This window comes from Ambystoma mexicanum, chromosome 8 (genome assembly GCF_040938575.1).
Source record: "Ambystoma mexicanum isolate Mex_15411 chromosome 8, UKY_AmexF1_1, whole genome shotgun sequence".
Taxonomy (NCBI): domain Eukaryota; kingdom Metazoa; phylum Chordata; class Amphibia; order Caudata; family Ambystomatidae; genus Ambystoma; species Ambystoma mexicanum.
Window position 1 is genome coordinate 1,237,635,986 of NC_090929.1, and position 27,696 is coordinate 1,237,663,681.

Consider the following 27,696-nt stretch of genomic DNA (forward strand, 5'->3'; position numbering starts at 1 on the left):
GCTTGTCTCCTCCTTATTCTTGTCGTGCTCGTCTGGCTTTTGACTAGGAACGTTACTGGATCCGGCTCCCTTGTGTCTCTTGCAGTACTTCATTCCAGGTTGCCGCTTCTGCATACGGGACCAAAGCCGAGAACTTGCTGTGAACTATACGGAACTTATTCTACATCTACTCTGGATACATGTTTGCTCAGGTACATACTTAATTGGAAATTCCCATTTCTACTACTGTTTCTCTCCACGACTTGTTTGGATATTTGTCTCCTATTGGATTCTGGGACATTGAGTGCTATCCTGTGAACTTGTCTTCAAGTGCATATAAACGCTCTGCTGAAACTGCACCAACCCGGCACTAGTGTGACCCTCGTGCCATTCGGGGCTACTTTCCTATACTAACATTCCTGTTTGTTATTTTCTCCTTTTGTTGTCTTCTGTGTCCTGGATTCCTTTCCTCAAAATATCCTTATTCATGTTAGTTGTTTCCTTCCAATTCGATATATATATAAGTTGGAACTGATACTTTAAAGGCTCTTTAAACCATTCCCACTCATTTCGTGTTATATTCCTTGTAGATCCACCCCGGGGAAACCCCACTCCAATACCTATCTAGGTAGTTTCCCATTTAATTCAACTGTTCTGATTATTTGCCTTAACTTCAACACTGTCTAATATCTTTGTATTCCTTTGCAGCATTGGTATTGGTGGTGTGTGTTCTCCCCGCTCTTTTATTCATTTGACACCTCTGTCTGTTCCAACTGAAACAGCAGAGAGGTACATTGTAGAAGAGAACCCCTCTTTGAGGAAGCCTGAGTCTTGTACTCAGGGGAGCTGGGATGGAAGGCTGAATATCAATTCTTGTACCACCATCATCTTCGGCCTATTTCGGAGTGGTGAGTAACACTTGTCCTCTAAATATCAGATTTTGTGCAACAAATGTTTAAATAGGCTTTTGTTACATGTATTCACTAACATGCATTTACATTACATATTGTTTTGCCCCTTGTATCAACAGACACCAAGTTATGAAGAAAGTACCATTTTAATAGGCTGCTAAATGGAACAGACACAAATTATTCATGGGGCCCTGTCGCTCTAGCAGGTAGGAGGTTACTGTATGTGCAGACAACAGCTTACTTGATGGCACAATTACTAACTGACAATGCATCCATCAATCTCTTACTAGAGTGGGCTTCCAGATAAGCTCTCAAAATTAGGACCATGAAAACTTATCTTGGAATTCATTTTGACGTATTTTTCGTATTTTGAACACAGACCTATTGTCTCAAGTAAATCACAGCTGTGCCATTGCCGTTTTAATGCCCTGATAAAGATAATGGATAATGAGACCTTTGCATTGCTGTTTTCAAGAAAGGTGACACCTGTACAAACAACCAGTTCAAACTAAATGACAATTTCGAGGTTACACGTAAAAAGAAAATGCAGTTTTGTGCTAGCTTTACTGCTAATGGCATTCTAATAAAGTGTGGGCCTATCAACATATTTAGACACATTCTGTCTATCATTTCCTTGCAGAATACTGAAATACAAGTTGCACAGTTTATCAAGTTCTCCAGGCAACATGGTTGAACACATGCAAACGCACATTTTAAATTACATTTCCTTTCTATTTAAAGCCTACAATATAGCATGTTTTACTGTCAATTTGTATTACCTGTTTAACATTAATTACAAGATATTTCAGTGTAAAGCCATTATGAGCTTGCATTACCTTATGGAGAGCACTACATTTAATCAAATAATATTTTCCAATTGGAGGAAAGCCAAATAAATACCAAGCTCATTTAGCCCCACCTTTAGGTAATGGTGAGTGGCTGCCCAGAAGCTGAAGTCTCTTTTGTGTCCCTTATAGTAAAAATTAAAAGAATGCATTAGGAATAATGGCATGGGTTGGGTTCCTCTTCCTTTCTACAATACTTGAGTATAAAGCTATCAATACATATGGTATGTTTTACAGTAGATGCAAAGATGTTGCTGAGGGTAGCGATGGCTGAGTGAACCTTCAATTCTGGTGGTTGAGCAAGCAGATGACACGCCTTTCAGCAAGGGCATATCTGTTACATATCAGCTGCGCTGAAGGCGAAAATTCATTGCTCATGCAAACAGAGTAACAGAATGAAATGGTTAACCTAGATATATTTGAAAACAAAGTCCACGAGTTCCATGAAAACATTTCTTGAATAGGCTGCATTCATAATTTTGCTTTTGAAAGTATGTTTTTATTTAAAGATAATCTTACCTGTCACACAGTCTTTATCATTTTAAATGTCACAGTGCAAGATGCTGATTTACTTTCTGTCAAAAGAGAATGAGGTTGGCACAGCAAATCCACAGAACATGTTCCATTGGAGCCTTGCAGAGCGAGAAAGTTGGAGGACATGTCAAATCAGCCCACTCCCAACTCTGCCTGGTAAATAATTACTGCCACTTTTTACAGATCCAGGCGTTTAGAAAATGACCCCATCTGGGGCGCGGTTATACAGCTTGACATGGTGGCCACTTGAAATGGAAGCTGCGCATAGCACCGAATTTTACTTATATTTTGTGTGTGTTCCCCTAACAAAAAGCAAACAAGGCAATATCACGACACATAAGAAGTACCGACCTTGAAATGGAGAACATTACAGAGATGTGGGAGGGCATCTCCAACAAAGGCCCCTGGGGCCTACATGACTGGAAGTGGCCTTAGCATCACCCTCTTTGTGGCCCGTAAAGTAGGTGAGCCGTACAACAGTGAACTATATCTTGGGATGGTGCAAACTAGGCATTAGGCCTTGGGCAGGGGATTTTTTCAGTGGTGAGAGTGCGTCCATCGGAGAGAGCAGTGAGGCCGACAAGACATAAGTCATTGCGCTTTGGACTATCCACAGGGTGGGTGAGCCACACAATGCTGGACTGCAACCGCCGGTGGCAGATTCCTGGCACACGTACTCAGCAGGAGCTGTGCGGTCTACAATGATGCAGAGCCCAACCCTGAAAGTTATCCGTAGCGGCTGGAAGAGCATAGCTAACTTATGTTAATTGCATTGCTGATTACACAAGCCATGAACTCATTTCCTCAGCATGGTCTGAAGTGAAATAGTGACAACAGCTAAATAGGCAGTCAGGGACTCTTGTGAATATCAACTAACAGAACACAAAATAGCTATTCCAGGGCAGCTAAACATGGCTGTGATCTCTAGTATTTTCCTGAAAAACACAAAGGAGCCTCTTATCAGGGTTCTGCCATGACCCGGGGCAACGAGAAGGAACAAGGCAACTTGGATGCATTTGCCAACAACATGTCCAAGAAAACCAATCAAACCCCAGTGAACAAGGAGTACAATGTACAACATGAACAGGAAGGAACTGCTGGTGCACCAAATATGCAACAAATATTGTAAAGTATGCAGAAGGACTTGCATCAGTAAATTCTTAATAAGTTGACCTCACTGGCAGCATACATTCTAAAAAGGCCAAACTGGAAACAGGATAATGCGTATAGGCCAGACTGTTGATAGCCTCACAGATACATGCTGCGGAATGCAATAATTAAAGAACTAAAAGCAATACAGGCATAGTGTGAATACTTAGATTAGCAATCTTAAAGAAACAACGTACGCACAGTGGGAGAGCCAGAGAACTACATACGAGGAGGCATGTAGCATTAAGTTGAAGAACTTCTAAAAGAGATCCTGGATAACCCAGCGTTGCCCCGCAGCCGATAATTGCCTGCATACTGAACTATCGGGACCATGGCTCGCTGTAGAAATGTGCTGGAGGGAAAAGGGATCTTTCAGTATTCTTATACTCAGATTTCTCAGTTGCTGTGCAAAACAAAGTAAATCGCTCCTTGGAGTCAACAAAATGCTGTGTGAGCAAAATATAAAGTATGCAGTACTACTTCCAGCAAAACTGCGTTTTCAGCTAAATAGTGAAATGCATTTCTTTGCAGTGCTTGATGAAGCCACCCATCTCATAGAAAGTTCCATACCACTACCTAGAGGCTAATTCATAAGTGCTTGAAATATACAATTCAGCTCCTGATCAGTACTCTATGAATGATTAATGCATTTAATAGTTTTTTTTCTCCGGTTACATCTTTGTTCTTAATATTGGTGTGTGAGTGTGTTCCCTCAGCACCCCCTTATCTTTGTGAACACACACCCATACTGGTTGAGGTATGTTTAATAGGATTGGGGTTTACACCACTGCAGTTGGGATTGTGGGAAAGGTGAGGGGGGTATGCATGAGAGTTAAAAATATAAATGACGAGGCATCGACAAAGTCACCTCATTGCAAAGTGGTTTACTGGGAACAGTAACTCGGGTAAAATATTTAACCTGCAAGGACAATTGAATGTTAATCAGACAATAGCATAGGACTCTTGTGCGAGAGTTGGAACATATAAGGTCTAAACAACCACATTAAGACGTGTACATTGCTTTCAAATATTGAACACCAACCCGGAAACAAAGGCTATTAAGCATGCATGAACATTTTGCAAGAAAATGGGTCCCTCATAGGTCCTACACCACATACTGAATCCAGGGGGGCTTTTGTTACTACATAAGACACTGAATTATAAATGTATTGCCTCATTTAGCGACCCATTGGGCAGATATGGGGCAGTTCATGAATACTTTGTAGGCGAGAATCTCTAACGGTAAATGTTTATGGGCACAAAATAGAACTCGGGGTCCTCTATCAGTACTTGTTAACTATATGTGATATGTTCCAGGATTCAAATGTCCTGTGTGGTGCTGATCTTAACACTATGCTGAATTTTCATACAGACCGCTCTAGCACCAAAGCTCGACAAATTACTAAATCCGTCCAGATGCTGTTAGATGCTATTCACGAAAGAGGATGGGTGAATACATGGCAGTGTCTACCCCAATAGCATAGGGAATATACCTTCTATTCATCTGTACTTGACATCCTTCTGTATCGACTACTGACTCACATCTCAACCCATGACTGGCCAAGTAGAGCGTTGTAAAATATTGCCTCATGCATTCTCAGACTATTTGGCAATTATTGTTAGGCTGAAGATGGGCAACGGATCGCCTGGTATGACACAATGGTGCTTTTATTCAGTGGCATTACTAGACCCTGCATGAAATGTGAATAGCCTAGATCATGTCCCTTTATACTTTAGAGGGCATCAGAGAATAAATGAAAGACACTAGAGCATCAATACTCACAGGAGAAGAGCCCTGATCCTCTTGCGGACATCGAATGGGAGCTGGATATTCATTGTGCACTAGATGAAAGGGAAACTAAATATTTTGTGTTACCAGGGATGTCCAGATGATACAGAGAATCGGACAGGCCTGGTGAGCTGCTGGCAACATGTATCAAATTAATTATCCTCTGAGGGGGTATGGCCAGTTAGGAATGAGGGGAAGATGTGCACTGAAAAACCAGCAATATCAGAGGTGTTTCTCCAATGCTACACTATATTATGCAATACCTGGGATGACAGACCCAGCAAAGAAGAACTGCTGGATACGATAACAGTTTCAATATTGTCAGAGGAAGCGTGCAATGCATTAGACTCCAACTTGACGCTATAAGAGAAAACGGCAGCTATTACCTTACTTCCCAATAATAAGGCGTCAGAAGCTTGTTGAAGCATAACAGGCCCCCAGAGGAATGCAGATCATATCATCCAGTAACCTTATTAAATGTAGATGCAAACATTTGTGCACAAGTCCTAGATTACAATTGCTCATGCTGGCATTAGTACATCCTGATCAATCAAGATTCATACCAGAGCAATTTACGGCACTAAACAGATCTCAGAATAAACCAACTGCATCTGTAGGGACTGTCAATAGACGCAGAGGAAGCTTTCGATTCAGTTACTTGGAATTACTTATTTGAAGAGATGAAGACAAATGGGTTTGGCCTGTACATTTTAGCAGCTCTTAAATTATTATATATCCAGCAAGTTGCAAAGATTACAATTGGAAATAGATACCCCATACCCCTGGGAAAGGGCACAAGGTAGAGGTGCTTGCTTTCAACACTCCCTTTTTCCAGAACAATCAAACCACTAGCAGATCTCTTAACATCTTGACACAGACAGCGAGGTACATGTTTGAGCGGGGATGCAGAAATGATCTCCTTATATGCGGATGATGTATATCACTATATATCAGAGATCCAGTGATTAATTTAGCACCAATTATTGAAGATGTAACCACATTTGGCGAATACTCAGGACTCCCCATCAACTGGGCCAAATCTGAAATTTCCCATTAGCAGACCATACTACATCTACAGCCACTGATCTCAATCTAAAACGGGTATCACACAATATAAAAATCTTTGTGGTACAGTGACCAGGAATAATGCCAATGTATATGATAGCAATATCGGAACATGCCTAGCATCCCTACAGACGAATCTGCAGCACTGGGTGAAGTTGTTCATTTCTAAAATGGGAGAGAGGGGTACTGTGAAAAAAGGGTAGTGCTCCCAAACTATTTTATTACTTTCTTAACATTCTGATTATTTTAGGTCGCTGCTTCTGTAAATAAAGCCATGATGCTGTTTATATGGTATCCAAGCACAGCCATAGTGAAGCTTGCTGATGTGACCAAGCTATACTCAACGGGTGGTACACAAGTGCCAGGCTTTGAATGGCGGCTCCTCTACCACCACATGTTAATGTCGAGGGATGAGCAGCAGGAAACATGAATCTGAGAACAGGGATTATAAGTAAGAGATATCAGGATACCTGCCTGTATGACCTATTAAAAGTTACAATAAATGCCTGACAAAAGATACTAACGGCTTGAATATTCAAGACCTCTACCACCGTGAGATTCCACTTTGGTTTTTTTCCGATATAAACCCCTCAATTGACACATCAATCCATAATTGCTGGGGGAGAGACGGCTTTCTAGAACTGGGGGACAGGTTTCCAAAATACATTTATATGCCTAGCAGAGGTGCAAAACAACCTGGGGCAGGGACCATTGATCCCACTATAATATATTTGATGTAATGCTTCCTTACAGAACAAATGGCAGTCAAGGTCAAAGGAGTCTGCAATACATCTTTGTATTAAATATATAGTGACACGACAAGCACCCATACATTTGATATCAGTGTTCTATAAAATGGTTCAGCCAAACGCAAGGAAAGCTATATCTAAAGCAAACTATGGGCCCAAAAACTAGGAATTGACATTTGTGAATAATTGTGAGATAAAGCCAGAACACTCACCAAAGAGGTGTCCCTAAACTCCAAGTTCAGGCTGATCTAATAAAAAGTATTACATTAGCTCAACTATGCCCAAGCACAAATACATACATTTGATAAAACAGTGAAAGTTCAATGTGTGAGAGGCATTATTACTGCGGCAGACTACTTTCACATGATGTGGTCATGTCATGGTCTTGCAAAATACTGGGAAGAGTATTTGAGGAGTTGTCGTTGATGGTTGACTTGGAAGTGCTGGTAGACCCAATGTGGGGTCGTCTAGGTTGTAATGAAAAGATGCCTACCATTAAGATTAGATTTTTGAATCTGGGTTTCTTGTTGGCCAAAAGGGTCATACTGAGAGGATGGAACCAATGAAGGCGACCAATGCTAAAATCCTGGCTGTACGACCTGACGTAGGCAATAAATCTCGAAGAATTTTAAATATCATTAATGCAACCAATGAGCCAACCCAAAGATATATAGATGTACTCTAGATCTCATCTTATATCCCGAAACAGTCAGGATCCACACGAAGAAAATGCATGTATTCAGTAATATTGATGTTGAATTGAATATTAAGAATGTATTTAGAAACATGCTTGAATACCTACAAGTATGATAACATGGAAATGTTTCTACTTGATCACGTTGTAATGTACAATGCCATGTGCTGTTAAATAAAGTTGTAAAAAAAACATAAAGCACTCAGTCTTCCTAATGTTACTGCTTCACAAGACTAACGTTAGTTATTTACGTGATAACCTTTACCCAATTATGTCCAAAAAATGTCACTGCTTCCAGTCAGTACTCTTTCTTAATAAAAAGGTGCTATTTCTATTAACACTTCTATAACGACAATGGAGCACAGTTCAAAATACAGCGTTCAAGAGGATGCAAAATACAAACTAGATGTCATGATCACGCCACTTTCTAACGAACACTTTCTACATCAGCCCCATTTAGACTTCTTATTCAGAGATTGCGTAGCATGTTAATCACCATTAAAGACTATTACGGAAAAATGTATGGATAACAAATATTTAACTCAATACAACCACATAAAAGCTATGAATAACTTCAAAATATACCTATATCACAAATATAACTGGCATCATATCTACATTTGATGTACATGACTCATCGCCAAACAATTATGCTTTGAACATTCTCCAAATGTGAATGTGCCTTTAACACGGGCACAAAGTGAATTTAAGCAGGCAGGATATTTCATTTCTGCTTTTTTATTGCACACAATCATTTTTAGGCAGTCTTGTAATTCATTCAGTTGTGCTGTGCAGGACTGCAGTTGGCACGTCACTTTGGACAGCCATATGGTTTACAAAAAAAGAGATGCCTATGTATACACAGTAAGTGCATGGCAACTAAATGCGGTGATTTACTTCGGCGGGTGTTTTATGATCCTCTCAAGAAATATTCTGGTGCCATAATGTACATTGTGTGCTCGATTTGTGAACACGAGCAGCCTAAACAGCATTCCAGAAATGATGGAAGCAGTGTGTTCTAGGGCAAAGTGGAGACACTTGCATGAAAAGCTCAATGCAACCCACATCTCGAGTCACTCTCTAAAAAATAGAAAACCTATGCATGGTCATTGAGCTCTAATCATGACAAACATTACCCATCTAATGTGTTAAAACGCTGCTGCTGCAGAGATCTAGTCATTTTACCTTACTTATGGACTTTGGAAAAAAGCTGGAAAGGAGTTTGTTGAAGGCACTTCCAAAAACAACCAACTGCTATTCAGAAATCAAAACCCTTTGAGACATATGAGCGTACTGTTGGTTTCAGTATAAGGTCATATGGTGGCGTCTCAAAATAAAATGAGCTCTAGATTTTAGGAAACAGACTTTTCAAGTGGTGCTCTCCAAATGTCCGCAATGCAAGATTTCCTTCTGGGCAATTGCTAGAGACATTCATAGAGGAAAAAAAATGTTTTAAATAAAAAAAACTAAAAATTAATTTATATTAGATTACTATAACTGTATTAAATGTAACATTCTGGAGTCCATAGTCACAGTACATTGTCCTATGTTGGCAAATCATTGTAATTAATATATATGGGCGTTTTATATTTATAGCGTGAACCTAACTTGAGAACAGAGGAGTCCCTTAAAACTGGAGGGTAACCAGTGGTCGAAGAGAGCGGGAGCAGTCGGGAGCGGTGCTCCTCTACTTTTTTAAATTGCGTTTTGCAGCTCCTATACTTTTATTTGAAAAAGAAACTGCTCCGGAATGGTTTCGTTTTAAAATAAAAGTGTAGGAAGACGTTGCAGCTTGCACTTTCAGTGCACTGCACTGAACGTTCCCTTAAACAATAGGTGCAAGAGTTTGGGGGATTGTTTTGTGTGTGGGAGGGGCGTTGCGATGGGTTTGTGGAGAGTGGGTGTAGGCCAGCAGGGAACATAGTTCCCATACTTTTTTGTACACTTCGACCACTGAGGTTAACAGCACATAGTAGTGCAATACTGCTGGAAGGAGAGCAGGATTTTTATGTACCTGGCAGATACAGTTTAATGGCCAATGGTCATGGGGTAGGTGTGAAGATGACATGTGTTGTCTAGGGAAACATTATGGCTAAAGAAAACCTTGTAAATTTGCAAAGTGAGGCTGGTAAATATAGCATAGTTCGGCTCTTTGTAACACACTCTTATGATTGTACTTGGATTGAAATCCAACACAGAATGAAAGAGACCAATGAGATCCTATTTCAAAAATATGAACAGAATTTGTTTCATAGGAGCAGCCGAAACTCACATCTCCTTACAGACTTGTCATGCTTGGGACTGGGGTTGCAATCCCCATCATTGGTCGACGTTTTGGAAAGGGCACTTTGTACCATGGAGACGACCCTCATTTCCGGTTCAGCAGTGTGTGCCAAAAGCCCAGCTGTCAACGCAGCCACCTCCGGTAAACGTCTTAAAAATTATAAGAAGGAGCCTCATATTTGCAATCCAGTTTTTAAAGTGCTTGCCAGGGATTCCAAGCATTGTTTTCCTATAATACGATTGTATTGTTAGTGTTGCTAATACCTCCAGACTATATTGTTCTGCCAAGAGACATGCATACTCAATCTTTTTGCCAGGGAAAGTTCATTTTCTCTACCTAGAAATGTCCTTGTTTATTGCCCAACACTGGATCCAGCTTGCTCTATCCTGTTCTCTGACGCTTGTGAACATTTCCAGTATATCGGTCTTCATCCAAGATATTGCCTCGACATCTCCATTGGCATTCCCATAGGAGTACAACGTTACTCTATGCAGCCACACGTCCACAGTTTAGATGGGGAAGAAGAAGAGTGTTGAGGAGCAGTTGAATAGAATAGTAAAGACCAATAGTCTTGAAATTGCCCATATTTACCCTCGTTCTTTTTCTACAGAACGTCTGAACTCATGATGCCATCAGGAAATGATGTTGTGGCTACCGTTTGTGCCTCTTCCCCTTAAGGGCATTCTCTTCTCCTATGTGGATATTTTACAGTGAAAGGAGGTGCACTCTTCAGTGAATACAGCTGCCTAATCTGTTTCCTGGTATCAGGTATGTGAGGATTTGACCATGTGCCAATGCTGTCCTCAACCGTTGGAGACGGCCACGCATTTTACATTATTTTGCACCAACTGTATTTTAATTTGTTGTCAATACATTTGACCTATTAAAAGACAAAGAGGCTTTATACAATGTCCACCTGCGTTTTATTATTTGTTAACGGTTTCTCAACCAGCAGTGGCATATGCACTTGAATGTTACTTTCAAATTGCTGTGAGCATAAGAATGAAAAGGTGGCAAGTAAGTATTTCTGTGTATTGTCAATATTGTGTTACTATTTGGATGGTTCATGATTATTTTTGTATTTGCATCTTTTATTGCATGTCAACTGAAAAAGAGTTATTGATTGATTTAATATGTTTCTTAGTAATTGTGATGATGCTCCAGAGGCAGCCTGGCCTTCTGATCATGGTGGCTCAGGTCGACTTAACACAACCCAATATTAGGACCAGAGAAAGGGGTACAATACACTAAATTGGCACTTAAGTGACACTTTCCCATGCACACTTTTCAACACCAGGATATCTTGGTGTCCTCTTCAATTATCCTTACTAAAATATAGGACAAATATCTGTTTTCTGAAAAAAAATTAACAAACCTGTGAGGACAGGAAAAATAGTAAAACACATGAGACAGAATCAATCACTCATAATTGTTTCAGTTCTATATTCTATATCTATTGCTTTGATTGATCTGTCTACTAAAATAGAAAAAATATTACATTTAGTGTATTCTGGAAGATTTGTTCAATAACACACTGGTCTGCAACTGGATCAATGCTTTACGTGTTTAACAAATCAAAAAGCCTGTTCTGACCAAGGCCCCTTCTCAGATTGTCAACATTCCGAAAGTGTTTGTTTATCTGGCTGTTCAATCGAACAACTGAGCCGTGTCATGCACGACTGTAAAGCCTTAGATTTAAGGAATAATATAAAATACAATGGATGTGTGGGGGTGACGGCAGAAACAGGCACACAGTTATGTACAGTGAAGCTAAAGCATACACAAATGCAAACAAGCATATCAAAGAATGCAAAGCCCATGGAGACACGTACATTTAGAAGCATCATTGAATGGCCTACCAACCATTCCCGTAAACGTAAGCATACACGTATTTACAGATACACAAGGGTTGGATGAGGAGCCACCATATCTAGGGAGCAGCTGATCGGAAATATACACATTAGAACAGAGGCGAAGAAGACTGTTCAGAAGAAATATCCTAAAGGGAGGAAAGGAAGAAATGTTGTATGCCACAGGTGAAGGAATTATGAGAAGATAGTTATGCATAAAGGGGGTGGATGAAAAAGGTACATCGAAGGCATAACATGACTGAGGACTACATTAGGATGGGACTTGCCAACAGCAGGCTTTTCCTGGGATCTAATGGGAAGCAATATACACAGTGAGAGACACTGTGGGCAGATGAATAGAAGTGAGGCTAAATCAAAGTTTATATGAACAAGGTGCGTGTATAAATCGTAATTGCCTTACAGATATACTGAAAAAAAATTCTACAAATATTCCCTGGGACACAATGCAAAAAAAGATTGCCAAACAAAAACCGACTGATGAGCAAATAAATAGCTCCAGGCTAGAATAAATACAGAGCATTTATTGTTGGTCAATGACATATGTTGGAATGCTGGCATGAGTGGTAAAAAGCACAACAAAGGAGAATGCAGCAGTATAACGGCATGGAGGGGTATGGTTGACACAGATGTTATCCCCAAAGTGATCATGCACAATTTATTTAAATGCTCTCATGAAGTTTTACATTTCCTGAAAAGTAAACATTTCATAATGTAAAGCAGTTGGAGTGCTAGGGGAAGCACCAACAGTTTTAAAGACAGCAATTTCAGATATTATGTAGGAACCTGTGATATAAAAGAGAATAGACCTTGCTAGAAAAGAAGATGTGAGAAGGAGGAGCGTAACTCTTCCCTTATGTAGCAATAGACAGCAGAGATGAACAAAGAAGGTCCTGATGGGGTCGTAGCAGCATTTGACACTTAAGCAACACATAACCCGACAAGAGGTGCAGCAGTTATATCATAGTACGAAGACAGCGTAATAAGATTTTCTGGTGTTTTGAAATGCAGGACGAAGCTTATATTTTAGAGGCTTTAATCCTGACAAGAGGCATTAGAATGGTCAGTAAGGCCGCAGATCAAAGATAAAATACCACATTGTCATTTCAAGGACAGTTGTGCGAGAAAGTGCCATTAATGGTGTAGGAAATTGTCTCCCTAAACCCTTTCTTTTGAATAATGTGTCACATTTGGTAACTTTATAAAAGACAATCAAAACTAGGTTATTTAGCAGCTGCTCTTATCTATAAGTCTACTAGTGAAACAATGTAGTGTGACAGGCAATCTCCCTAACTCACCAACCCTTCTAAATCCCCTTACTTCCCCTCATGTCTAAAACGCTATTGTAAGAGCAGTGTGGTAACCTGCCATTTTCTTGAGACATCAGTGACTTTTCCAGATTTGTCTCTCTTGTTACTAAAAAACAATTCCCCACGCTTGAAATCAGTATCCACATGCATGGTCCTAAAATTCGTATTTTAACAATGGAACGTCCAAAGTGAATGTGAATAACATTACTAAATATTGGTAATGCTGCCGAACATTAAGGTTTTCTGCCAAAAACACAAAAATGCAAACCAGGCACAGAGATGGTAAGAGTGCTAATTGTACATAATAAATAATAATAATAATAATAATAATAATAATAATAATAATAATAATAATATTATTTTAGTAATGTGGTTTATTACAAACCTTTTACTACATATCCAAAGTAACAAAAGTAAAAGACACACTAATTGTCACAAGTAAATAAAAACGTATCAATTTCATGTAAAATGAAATATTCATGATTCAAAAGTTAGTTACGTCCAACCAAAATTGGAGGACCTTAAATATAAGAGATTTTTGTTCACCTAGTAATAAGGAGGTCCATTGTTCATCTGCAGACAGTGATATCACTTCTGTTGGCATTGTATTCCGATATTTAAATCTCATCTCGGCAAGAGCATCACAATCCATCAATATATGCCTTATAGTTTCTAAATGATCACAATTAAGGCAGAATCAGCAGTATTTCAGGTTTCCTTTTTGTAGATTCCAAGGTGATAATACTTCCCAGGTTGGGAGGAGATTCAACCTCAAGCGTAGGAACAGGTCTCTAAATTTTGGACAGGGAAATTTGAGTAAATATTGTGGAAGTTTGTTTATTGCACGACAGTCGGCTGCACAATTTATTGAAAGTTTATAGTTTGCATTGCTTTCCTGTGTCTCCATCCAATCCATCCATGGAATTTTGCTTTTAATCAAAGTGGGGTTTGTTTTTAAAACTTCTTCTGATAAATCGAATAGGTTAAGCCATCGAGAACAACTGGATTTCCATTGATTCAGGATTTCATTTTGCTGTTTAATCAAAATCGATTTCTATTGGAAGGACGTCATCGTCTGAAAGGGTTTTTCGATACAAATCAATTGACTTCCATAAAACGGTGGAGTGACTCGATTACGTAGCAATTTCAAACCGTATCTGTACAATTGGGAAAGATTTTGGGAGAGAAAGAACCCTCCTCCAAATGACACCTTCTAAATAGTCGCAAATCTTACACGATAAATTAAGAGCTGCTTCAGCACCGAATGATACAATTGGGATCACCTTCTGTCGATAGAAAGTTAATACCGGACTCACAGAAAATGTCCCATATTTTCGATGCATCACATATGCTTGACGCGCCAGAGAGCGCACCTTTGTTCAAAGGGCGTGTCCCCATTCATGATCGTCTAAAGATGAATTAATCCAGACCCCTAGATATTCAATCGTTTTCACTTTTAGCAGTTTGGTTGGACCCAGGGATAGGGAGAAATTCTCTTTTTACAATGCCCTAGACGGTTGGAGAAGGACATTGTTAGGGTTTTTGTCGAGTTGACAGTTAAGCTATTTGCTTCAAAATACTTAACTAGTGCATTTAAGCTCCTTTGCAGGCCGATGAGTGTTTTGTCCAAGAGGACGAGGTCATCTGTATACATCATCCAGGGTACTGCAGTACCATTTAGAATCGGTGGATGTGTTCGTATTTCTTTTTGAGATGTATTCAGATCTGAGATATACCAGTTAAACAAGATTGCCGGAAGCGGACAACCCTGCTTTAGTCCATTCCACGTTTCAATATTCTTCAAACGTGCACAAGTTAGATAACCTGACCTGAATCGAAGTGTCAGTATAAAGCACCTCAATGGCTGCTACCAGATCAGCCGGGCAATTCCACATCCATAGTTTCTGCCAAAATCTCAAATGGTCGACACTATCAAACACTTATTTGAGGTTTATAAACACTGCATAGATTTTGGTTTTCGCTCGCATTGCTTCCAGCTTTAGGAGATTTAGTAACAGGTGACTGGTGTTTGGCCTGCTTCGACCAGCGTGATAGCTGTCTGAGATGTAATGAAGCAAAGAGTTTCCCCAACAGGTCCAAAGGGGCAATTGGACGATAACTACTGGGGAAGCTCTGTCTCCCTGTTTAAAAACTGGGATCAGCGTCGCATTTTTCCAGGAAGATTGGATCTGGTTTTTCTCCATTATTGTGGAGAAAAGGGAGACTCAAAAACCTTCCGGATTTTAACTTCAAAAAGCTGTTTGACAGACCCTCTGGTCCCGGTGCTCGTGGTGCACATATTACTTATGGTTGTACATATTACTTATGTTATATTGAGAAGAATTAACTGCTACTAACATGTTTAAGTGCTCCCCATCTAGATTATGAATACTGCATGTAATACTCGTATTGATGCTATGTAAAAACATCTGCCAAATGCAATGTAAGCATTCCCATTGCGATTTCTTTGGGTGCAGGTGCGAGTTCCTTACACAACAGTTAAAGTGCATTATCTAGTATGAAATTAGTAAGTGAAATAGCACCTTAAACTTTGTAAAAAGAGATATCTCTGAATTTGGAGTGTTTCTTAGTTTTGTTATGGGAACATTTCTATGAAACAATTCAACATTAGAATGTCGGCTCTCACCTTGGTTTCATTGAAAGGAAATTAATCATCTTAAAGTTTGTGCACCTGATATTGTGCTCTTACAGGAGACTCACCTCTTTGTAGAAGACCACGTTTGACTGCCTTCTCACTGGTTACAACACTCAAAAAGGTGTGCGTTGCCATTTGCTTGAGGAGAAATGTCAGCTGCAATGTTGAGGATTTATTTTATTTAATTGTTTTTTATAACACGCTTAATAACCAAGTTTGGTTTCTAAGCGCGCATCTAGGATTTGAACCGCTGTTGCTCTGGGTGGTCTTGCTTCCACAACCAGCTCGTTGCCCCTGTGCCATCCTCCATTCACTATCATACGGGAAAACTAGGGACAAATGCTAGGTCTCTGATTATGCTTTAATGGTCAGTTATTAACATGTTTTCTATTTATGCTCCAAATGAGCGCCAGAATCCTTTTACTAAACCGACTCCTTTAATCACATCGTTTCAATCAGAGGAATTAGTTGTGGGGGGAGATTTTAATGTCATTTTTAATCCCGTGGTCAAGGGAGCCAATTGAACATTCACATAGAAACCCCAGGGGCCACTTCCTTTTTGCATTCTGTAAGCTATCAGGGATGGATAGATTGGTGGAGGCATATGAACCCAACGGCTACAGACTACTCCTTCCTCCATTTGCATGTATGGAGTCAATATTCTAGGTTACATTTCTTCCTGATTTCTGGATCTATAGTACAGCATGTTCAAAATTCACAAATAATTTTAATGACATTATGTAACCATGCCCTGGTTATCTTGCAAATGGGCTCTGGATTTCTCATGTCTAGACGCAACAAGCAATGGAGACTAACGGTCCCTTACTTCAAGAGTCAAAGATCTGCCCGTGTCCTCTAAAAGAAAATTACCCTATATTTTCAGGGCAATGATACTCTGGATGTGTCTGCGGCAACTCTTTTACACCAGTAGTTAGACGTCAGATTATTATACTTGCTTCTATAACAAATCCGTTTGGATGTCCCACAGCTTGAAACTGAAATTCACTCATTCGAAAAGCAACATAAAATCACTGCCTAACAAGTGTTTGACCATTTGAAACAAAAGAGAGCAAATCATATTTTGTGCATAATAGTGCAATAGTGAAAGTGCATTAACTTGTAGGAAAGGCGCAAGAGAAATCACACCTTAAACTTAGTAAAAAGAAATCTCTGAGCTGGAGTGTTTTTAGTCTTGTTATGGGAAAGGTTTTACAAGACATTTTAACATTAGAATGTCGGCTCTCTCCTTGGTTTAATTGAATGTACAGATTCTGAAAACTTCCATAAAGCAAAGGAAGGTAATTCATTATCTTAAGGCCAGGGCACCTAATATTGTGCTCTTAGCGGAGCCTAAGCTCTTGCGTTAAGACCAGTTTAGACTTCATCCTCCCTGGTTGCAACACTCAAAAAGGTTCCTTTTGCTTTACTCACTTTAGAAGCCCATAAGGCATTTGACCAAGTTGATTGAACATATCTGGGTTTAGTTTTAAAGAAATGTGGCCTGGGTGAGAAGTAAATAAAGTGGGTATCCACAGAGTTTTCATTGCCCTCAACAACAATGTATGCAAACTTTCATCTCTCAGCCTCCATACCCATTATGACAGGGACAAGACAGGGTCGCCCATTGACTCCCTGACTGTTTACCCTTTTCATGGAGCTGTTTTGCTCAAAGAATTAGGACTAATACTCTTGAACAGGGTTTGGATGTGGGCACATCATGTCATAAATTAGCACTTTACGATGAAAAGGTTTTATTTTTTTAAACAGACCCTGAAGCCTCCTTTCCATACGAGGTACGAGAGCTCTGGGATTTCAATAAATGGTCTGATTTGAAGGTCAATTATCAAAAATCCCATGCACCCCATATTACAGTATCAAAGTGCACAATTAATTTCCTTCAGAAGCAATATCATGTTTGCTGGCTACCTGAGAAAATTAAATATTTGAGAAAATGACCTGACAAAAGCCCATTTAACGCTGTCCAGTCACTATGTACCTACATTCCTTCATTCTATTACCAGTGATTTAACCAAGTGGTCCCCAATTGACATTTTTTGTATAGGCTGGATCATCTCCGCTAAAATGAATGCCCTGCATTGTCTATTATACCTACACCAAGCTCTTTAGATTTGCTTATCCCAGCAATTTCTTCAACAGGAACAAAATAAAATGTCTTCATTTGTTTGGGCAGGCAAACCCCATGAAATAGCATGGTTGACATGAATTGCTTCCAAATACAATGGTGGGTTGGCTCTCCCTAACAATGATCGAAATGTATTGCTATCTCAAATCCAAACAGTCGTGAATTGGAAGACTGGGACCACAATTAAGAAATGGAGGCAGCTAGCAGAACATTCAATTCAGCCATTTTTATCAGATTTTATTCATCTCCATCTGCAGGCTAGGAAAACTGGTAATGATCTGATAACACTCATATTGGGAACCAGCTCGCCAGATGTTTCAATTATCTATCCGTCAATCCTACTAGACTTAAATTATTCAATGATCAAGGTGTTGCCCTTACATTTCATCAATGTAAAGAGCGATTTGCATCCCATAAATCAGCATATACCATTATTTTCAGGTACGTCAGTGGTTCATATATCCTCAAAATCTCCTAGCAAGTACTACAGGCACCATGAGATTTGGAGATGTATTACTTGCAGGGGACTTGACCAGAAGGGTTTCTCACCTGTCCAAAATCTCTGAAGCAGCCACAGGGGCTAATTTCCACAAATACATGAAAACCTGGGCTGAAGATCTACAATCGGAAGTTGATATTATCTCATGGACCATTAAATGGAACAGGATCTCTAAATCTTCCCCCTTCACTCAGGTAAAAGAAAACAAAATATAATTTGGACGTATTTACCCAAGGCTTCACAAAATGGTCCTGGGAACATCATCCCTCGGATGGCTTTGTCACGCCACTAATGGAACCTTACTACAACAATGGTGGGAATGCAATATAATCTCTCCCTTTTGGGCTCAAATCCTTTGTACTACACATTTAAATATAGAAGCACAGCTTCCAATGAACCCTCAAATAATTCTGTTGGGGGGCACAGGTGAGGAGGAGACTTGTGGTTTCATGGTCACAAAGTCAACCTTAATTACACAAGGTTTAATAACACCAGAATACATATCGGTGTGCACTAGAAATATGCTAAGCCTACTCCAATCTCTGAGTGGTGGACCAGTTTGTAGAATCTTATGGCCATGGAACACTATGCCCAAGTGTATGCCAAACATGGTCTCACTTTTTCTAATATGCTGAAACCAAGGACAATTTGGGCACTCATTATCAACCACAAACTCTTCATGTACTTTACATTGTATTAACTTACTTGTCAATGAGAGTGATAGCCAATACAAGGGTTACTTTATAGTTTATGACTTTTTACCTTTTTCTCTGCCAATGCACTATTTCTTTTCACCTTTCCTTCATCCTTTCTTTATGGTTTATTCTTTTGAATAGGTTATTTGAAGTTAATATTTTACACAGAAGACTCAATCAACCTATGTGAATGTGAAGTTGTTGGATCATTTCTCACCGTCTCTCCCATCACTAATTGACTGCAGTATTTTTGTTCTTCAACAGCATAGTTACATTTGAATTTCAATATAATGTTGATAGGAAAAGGGGTCAGCTTACTCTTTATTACTATTTAAAAGATCTGCTGTAGAGATAACTTGGCATGTAGAATGATTTAATGTATCCACTGAATAGCAAGCTACATTGAAGTGCTTTTGGACTTTTCCACCAAACGGCTCAAATTACTTTAAAGCACTGAAGTAGGCGCAGCTTTGAAGTGTTTTGTAAGTAATTTTCACCCAATTTACAAGTACTGTAGCAGATCAAACTCCAGCCCCTTTCTACAACCTTCCACATACAATGTTTCCAAACCTGCAGAAAACCACTTTACCAGTATCCCTGTTTTATCACTAAGTGGCTATCCTCCTAGGCCATTGCCATGAAATGTCACCTCATGTCGAGCTATGTAAATTCCACCTCCCCCCAGAGCCATCCCTGACACATCTGTGTATTATTATCATCAATCGTGTATAAAGTCAAATGCTACACGGCGCAACGTTAGGGGCCACAGTTTCGAAAGCTGATAACTGCAGAAATTGCTGTACTTTACACCCTGTGATTGGAGGCAGACCCTTAGAGTAATGAAAGCACATTCCAATAAAGAAAATGAACCAGAGATCTAGGATTATTCGTACACGGTTATTTAAACATGGCCAGTATAATAACACAAACATATTTTAGGCAACAAATACATTATGTTGCAAGCCACAGCGCTGTTCAGTAGACTACTTCAAGGTTCTTATTTGCCAAGCAAAAAAAGGTATGGCCATAGTCCAAATGCATCTTTAAACAACAGAGCAACTGCTCCTGAACATGCCAAACAGCACTTACGGAGAACCCAGGCAAAGACATTAGGTAATATAAAAATGTAAATACAAAGCTTCGTGCCATCAGATGCTATCTGTATCATCATACAATTAAATTCAATCCCCGAGAATGCACACAAGAAATCATTTTTAAAAAGCCTCTAAATCATCCATGCGATTGTGTTAGTTGTGTACCCATTAAAAGTGCGCATTGTTACTAAGTTTAAGGAGACCTTTTAGAACACACATATATACGGACACTGCCAACCACAATAATATGAAAGGCAACATGCTAAATCAAAACCAGCTGTGTTTATTCGCAGTCCACTACACTGCAGGCTTCTGCAACATATTCTCACAATTAAAAAAAAAAAAAGATGTCCTTTCTGTCCACTTTTCAAAACGGCGACTAATATGCTAACGAAGCTTTAAGGAATAATATGATGTAACTGACCAGCACTATACAAGCGGCTCACACGGAAAAATAAACGAGCACTTCAGACTTCAGTTTTACTTTTGTTAGCTAGACAACCAAACTAAACATACGCACGACTGTAAGAGCAACGTTCACAACACGATTTGGCATACACACACCCACATTTTCCAACGAGGAACATAGGAGCATGTTCAAGACTCTTAATAATCAGACCGCAAACAGGCGAGATCCAGGATAATAAAGGAATAGGTGGCTCTCTCTTTTTTGTAAAAGGAGAATTCTTTTAGCTTTTATATTTCAGCGTTGCAATTGCGATTCGTACCTGTTAATGTGTCTTCCATTGCCGCGTTGGAGCTTTATAATCCGCAGCGAAAGCAGGTACTCCACTGCAGGGGAGATAGCACACACTGCTCTTGCCCGCACTAACTGTCAGGGAGCAGCTGCTCAGATTAAAGCTACAGACGCTGGCCAAATGCATAACTGACATGCTTTGTGTAAGCCATGAAGAAGACATGCATTTGGCGAGCTTGCTGAAAGGTCAGGTTACCCATCTCCCCTGATGAAAGTCTTAGTCCTATGACTCAAACGGGCGGAAGTGCAGCATCTAAAGACTGGCATCCTTCCATCTGAAATCAAAGAGTGGACTGGATTTCGACAACATACACCAGAGATGTCGTAGAAGTTCAAGTTTGTTTCCTGCAATCACTTTGGCAAACGGCAATGCCTTTTATACATAGCACACGACTAGTTTCATGGTAGAAGATATTAGGTTCTTGAATTTGATTTTCACATAATCCCAATTTTGAGAAAAACGATTAGAACAACACTGTCAAAAAAGCAGGAGAAACATGTCGGCAGACGCGCACGTTCAGTGACCGTTTTCGCACTTTGCACTCCGAAACACCTGAAAGATTTTCCAATAAAACCTGAAGAGTATATTTTGTATGCGTTTAGCGTTTATCACTTCCTGTAAATCTTCAACCCGATCCACTATTTTTCAGCACAGCTATGCAGGTCCCTCATTAGCGTTCAAAGTAACACAATCTGCAAAAAGAATCGAACAATGCTTAAAATAAGCATCGATGTCAGATATTTGAGGACTTCAAATAAGAATATTTTTCGGGGGAAATGAAAAGTAAAGTGCTGAGCAGTTCTGCTTATGTTACATGTCCACCTCAACATTAGGTGAGGGTAGACGGACTGCGCATGCGGGAGCGGCGGATGAGGAGCTAAACTAACCCGCTCCCGGCAGCTGCCAATATCCGTTACATTTATCCTGTTCCTCTGGAGTCAGATCTCGAAACCACCAGTACCCCAACACAGCGGAATACCCCGGGGTGCAATCGGCCGTGATTCCGAACCAAATCGGTGCAGCCAAATCGATTAATGGGCCGACAACCCTAACGGACCACGAGCCGCCATCTTGACACCTGGAGGTGCCAAAGACACGCAGGGAGCCCACCCATGCCCGGGGTACCCATACCCAACGAACACAGCTGGAGACCCGCACACCATCCGCTGGAGGAACTGCGGCCCCTGACAACATAACAGGGGGGCGCTGCACATAATACTGGAGACACATGCTTGCCGACCTGTGACATGCTGCCCTCCTCCTGCCTGTGCGGGTGTGCGCCGGAGTGCCTGAGGAGGATTGTCCTGTGCAAGCATCGTCCACGGCCTGCAGTTTGGCGATTTGTGATGTGAAGGGCAAGGAGCCGTGCGTAAAGGAGGACCACCACCTGCAGCACGCCCGCCATTACAGACCTCGCTGCATCAGAAACCTGCAACCCACTTATTCCCTGCAACCACCCGCCAACCCAACCACTGGGCCACGGCCGTAGCATCGAGACACAGGAGGCGTACCCAGCCAGCAACCATACGGCACCAGCACAGGTGCAACAACACCCACCAAGTCAGCGACCAAGTCAGCAACCACAGCGTAGTGGGAATCGCACCCGACACGCGGGTGTGGAGCCCACAGGGTATAACAAGGTATAAACTGCACCCAGAGAGAGAGCCGCCATCTACAAACCCTGCAGCACCCGCAGGAGGCCTAGGCCCAATTCCACTGGACTAGAGGTGAGGCACGCACAGAGCGCTAACCCCCGCCCTGCTGCACACGTATCCCATCTCCCCTGTGACTCTGAGGCCGCACAACACGGTGCTTGGCCTGAACACCCAGTGGCCGTCCCGGGGCCGACAACCCTACTGACACGAGAGCAGGCCTGTTACTGGTGCCAAAAGCACGGCGCGGCCCATGTAAGCAGCTCGGGGGGAATTCAATACGAGAGGTCAGGGGCCTGACGAGGACGCCTTCCACCCCCCCTCTCTCCACTGGCAACAACCTATCACAGGGGGGACAAGCAAACGCCATAAGGACGGGAAGCGGGCACTAGGCCCAAGGCCATAAGAAGAGGGTGAAGTGGACAAATGCAGCGGATACCTGCCCTACCCTATCACTGGGACACATGCAGAGGCAGCCGAGACAATTCAATGGAGCAAAGAGCCATCGGTGCATTCACCACGTATGGGCCCCAGCAACAAGGCAGCACAGAGTCACGGAGCTGGGGCCATAGGCAGAGGCGGACAGTTAGCAACATGCACCGAGCAGGGCCCAAAAGGTGCAGAACCGGGCGGCAACAACCCAAGAATACCACCCCCGGCACCGTTGTAACGCTGGGCCATCACAGCAGACGGCCCTGATGGAAAGAACCACAGGGCGTGAGCAAAGGGAAAGGCCGGAAAGAGCCGACCCTGACACCAACCCTCTGAGTCTCCCCCCCACCATCCCTATGATGCACCTGTAGGTGTCCACACAACCTTACGAATTGCCCCGCACAAGCCTGTACTCAACAAAAGGGCCACTGAGGATCCAAAGACACCCCCTCAACAAAAGACCTGTCTGACAAGTGGAACGAGTGCACCCCCTTTCTTGTCCGACGCTGTGGTATCATGGGCAAGGACAAGGCCAAACGGCAGACCCTTCAAAGCAAAATGGACCTATACACAGTTGGTCCTCTGCAGGGAACCCCTGCCCGTGCCCCAGAAAGAGGAGAGGTGACGACGGAAGACCCTTCCATATCTCTCACGGACCTCATGAAGGCCATCAGGGAGTCGAGGTCATCACTGGAAGGGAAAATCGATGGCCTGTCTGCGGAGCTCTCGTTCCTATGCCAGGACCTTCGCAACCTATCCTCGAGAGTGGGGGGGGCGGAAAAGAAGATCTCAAGCACGGAAGAAATTGTGAGGCAAATGGAGAAGCACCTGGTCACCATCACCCAAAGGGTTTCCCAACTGGAAAACAGAGCTGAGGACAGTGAGGGCCGGGCAAGACCGAACAACATCCGGATTCTCAGGATTCCATAAAAGGAAGAGGGTCCCAGCGTCAAATTTTTCCTGGAAGATTGGCTGGCTGTGGTATTCGCCTCTAAGAAATTCTCTAAATTCTTCTCTATTGAGCGTGCCCACAGAGTCCCTACTGGGAGCCCAGACCCGGGTGCACCACCACGAACAATTATCGCCAAACTGATGAACTTCCGGGAGAGAGACAGCATTCTCCAGATGGCCAGAGCTACCGGCCCCATCACCTGCAGTGGCCACCGCATTGGCTTCTACCCAGACTATACCAGAGAAGTGCAGAGAGCCAGACAGTCCTTCGACACCGTCAAGAAGAATCTACACTCTTTGGCTATAAAATATGCACTCTTCTTCCCGGCACTCCTGAAGGTGCAGCACAACGGCGTCACTCACCTTTTCTACTTGCTGAAAGACGTCCGGGACTGGCTGGAGACTCAAATACTGAACAAACCAAGACAGCAGCGTTCCCCAAGTAGAACCCGACTCGACAACCCAGGGCGGACCACTCCCCACCGCAAACTGGCACTCTGGATCATGACTCACCCATGCTCCCACGAGACAGCGAAAATGGCACGGAGAAGGGCTGAGGACTGACATCAGGGACCCAGTCAAGGACAGACTGCTCGCGAATCCGGAAGCCAACAAATTTGCGGCTGCCGAAGATGGTGACAGAACTACTACAGTCCAGGCTACTGCCCCATAATAGTTTATGTTTCAGTTTCGCGCCCAGTTGGTGCTTGGTTCGGGATACAGGTGCTTCTAGTTGGGGGGTAGGGAGGGAGTATGGAATGGGGAATCGGGGAACAGGTTCTTCTAGAAGCTATCAAAGATATCACTCTCACTACTCAGGCCTGGGTTCGGGTCAGGACCAACGGTGGTCATGTCAGGATAGGGCAAGCCATGGGAAGGGGTCGAGGAGGGCGATCTTGACACTCTGAGGCAACCCCCGCCTCCGATAAGGTCCAAGGAAGGTACTCCACCCCCCATCAAACGCAGCCACCACACACCTTCCAATGGCCACTTGACATTACTCACGTGGAACGTAAACGGGCTGGGTTTGGGGGTGAAGAGGCGGCTAGTCCTCCAACAACTTAACAGACACTCACCGGATATAATTCTCTTGACTGAGATGGACATGGTGGGCACAGAATGCAAATTCTTCAGGAAGTCCAACTATGCAACTACCTTCCACGCCAGGTTCTCCAGTGGCTCCTGGGGTACCATGATCCTCTTGCACGAACAGGTCCCATTCCAACTGAAAGGGCTCCACACAGACCAGAGAGGGCGCTTTGTGGTGGTCACTGGTGATATTGGGAAGGCCTCCTGGGGTATTGCGGTAGCTTATACCCCCCTCCCCACTGTCGCATGAATTCCTCAGCGACCTCCAGGAGGTAATGATGGGGAAACAGGAGCATAATTGGGTATTGGAAGGCAATTTTAACAAAGTAATGGATGTGCGTAACACACGTGGGTAATAGGAACCCCGAAACACAAACCAAGCTCCACTCCATCGAATCGGCACAGGGGTGGGTGGATGCATGGCGCACTCTTCACCCCGTGGATCAGGGCTACTCCTTTTCCAATGCCCACAGTTCCATGTCCCTCATAGACTATCTCTTTGTCCCCAAGATATGTCACACAGGCTGAAAACCGCCACCTATATAGCCAGGGGCATCTTGGACCACTCCCCCCTTCTTCTCACAATGAAACACGCTCGATCCAAGCCCCACCCCTCCTGGAGACTCAACGCATATGACCTGGGTGTCCCCGAGGTGTGTCAGGGCTTTGTGCAAAAGACAACCAAATAATTTCTCCCTCAATGAAAGCTTGGGGGCCAGCCCCGTAACACTCTGGGAGGGACACAAGGCGGTCCTCCGGGGGGAGGCTCTTTCTCTGGTTACAGCATACTGCAGGCACCAAATCTTAGAAATCTCTGAAAAAGATAAGGCTGCAGCGAGGGCCGAGGAAGAATTCCTAACGTCTGGCACACTGGAATCCAATGAGGCGATGATCACGGTCAAAGAAATATTTAGGAACCTGGCACTAGACAATGCCAGGACCGCTCACAGTCAGATCTACGCCACTGGGGACAAAGCCTGCCGGGCCTTGTCTTGGCTGGAGCGGGTGGGAAGTATCAGAGGACATGTCAGGGCTATCCAAAGGGCTGAAGCAGACCTGCTGCACGAGGATGTAGACATTGCAAACACCTTCGCTACCTCTCTATGCCTCTAAGGAACCACACCTACGGGGGCGTCCCCGCACTACCTAGAATCTATCGAGCTCCCCTGGCTTTCCGGGGGCCAGACTGAAAAGTTGGAAGCAGAGGTCATGGAGTAGGAGGTGGCCGTGGCCTTGTCCCAGCTTCAGCCCGGCAAAACTCCTAGACCGAACGGCTTCCCAGTGGAAACTTGGTAATGAGTGGGAAACTCTCGGATCTCTGTGCCTCGTACAAACCCATATCGCTCATCAACGGGGAGGCTAAAATCCTAGCCCGGGTCCTGGCCAACAGAATGCTGGGCGTCATCCGCTTTTTGGTGCACCCGGTCCAATGTGGGTTCATGCCGTCTAAGTCCACCAGGATGAACCTCCGGAGGGTCCACTTCGCAATCAGTCAAGCCTCCAACATCAAGGAGCCCCTTGCTCTACTCACAGTCGACTTTGAAAAAGCTTTCGACTTGGTTGGGTGGACCGGCCTGTGGGATATCATGGACCACATGGGGTTTGGGCCCAAATTCATAGCGTGGGTTTATTATATTATTATACAATATATATATTATCATTATACACTGCCCCTGTAGCGGTGGTGCGAGTGAACGGGATCTCCTCCAGACCCTTCCCACTTGGTAGGGGAACTAGGCAAGGGTGTCCCTTTTCCCCCCTCCTTTTCATACTGGCCATAGAGCCCCTCGCAACCCGCCTTAGGACTTCCCCCCTGGTGGTCTGACTTCGCGTGGCCTTGGGGAGGGGAGGACCGGGTTTCACTTTACGTGGATCACCGGAATCCTCTCCAAATATCAGGAGTTTTGTGTGTTTAAAGTTTAAAGTTAATAAGCAGAAGACCATCTTTTTTCCGCTGCGCGGTGGGGCCGAAGCGATCCCGCAGCACTGTCCTTACTCGTTCTCCATCCAGAGCTTTGCTTACCTCGGCATCAGGGAGACTCTCAACTCCGACGATTTTCTTCAGCTTAATCTCCAACCAGTGGTGAGCAGGCTCGAAGCAGATGTTCACAAACTTAACGAGGTCCTAGACACTCCTGTACAGTTGGAACCTAATCTTGCACTACTAGGTATCTGGGGGGAGGGAGACCATACGAGAGCGGAAAAAACACTCCTCGCCATTGCACTAGGCCTAACTAAAAGACATGTAGCCTCCTTGTGGGGGGAATCTGAGGGACCCACACTAAGTAGATGGTCCAACGAGATGGACAGATGTGTGTCCCTAGAGAAACGTATATACTCCCCTAGGGGCAGCCCTGGTCAATTTCTGAAAGTGTGGGGTAAATGGACTGGCACTGCATGACCAGGGAAGCCTTGAGTAACAACCCCACACAAGCACCGGCCCGGGAACTCGCCTGCCCCCCCCCCCAGATGGAGCCCCCCATCCCTCCCCACCAGGAATTGTGCACCCATATGACTGAGCTTATACACTCTACATTGACCCGGCCCACC

At 42.9% G+C, this 27,696-nt stretch overlaps 1 protein-coding gene across 6 annotated transcripts in view; it reads right to left on the bottom strand.

Moving 5' to 3' along the window:
* PLCE1 (phospholipase C epsilon 1) overlaps positions 1 to 27,696 on the bottom strand; it is a 3,624,599-nt gene that overhangs the window by 2,783,609 nt on the left and 813,294 nt on the right. Inside the window, exon 1 of one of the 6 annotated variants that reach the window (XM_069611344.1) lies at positions 20,993 to 21,193. The exons of the other annotated variants lie outside the window; for them this stretch is intronic. Within the exon in view, the coding sequence (XP_069467445.1) occupies positions 20,993 to 21,011 (19 nt within the window). The 5' untranslated portion in view covers positions 21,012 to 21,193. Of the gene's footprint in view, positions 1 to 20,992; positions 21,194 to 27,696 lie in introns of those variants that run through there. 6 annotated transcript variants of the gene reach the window in all.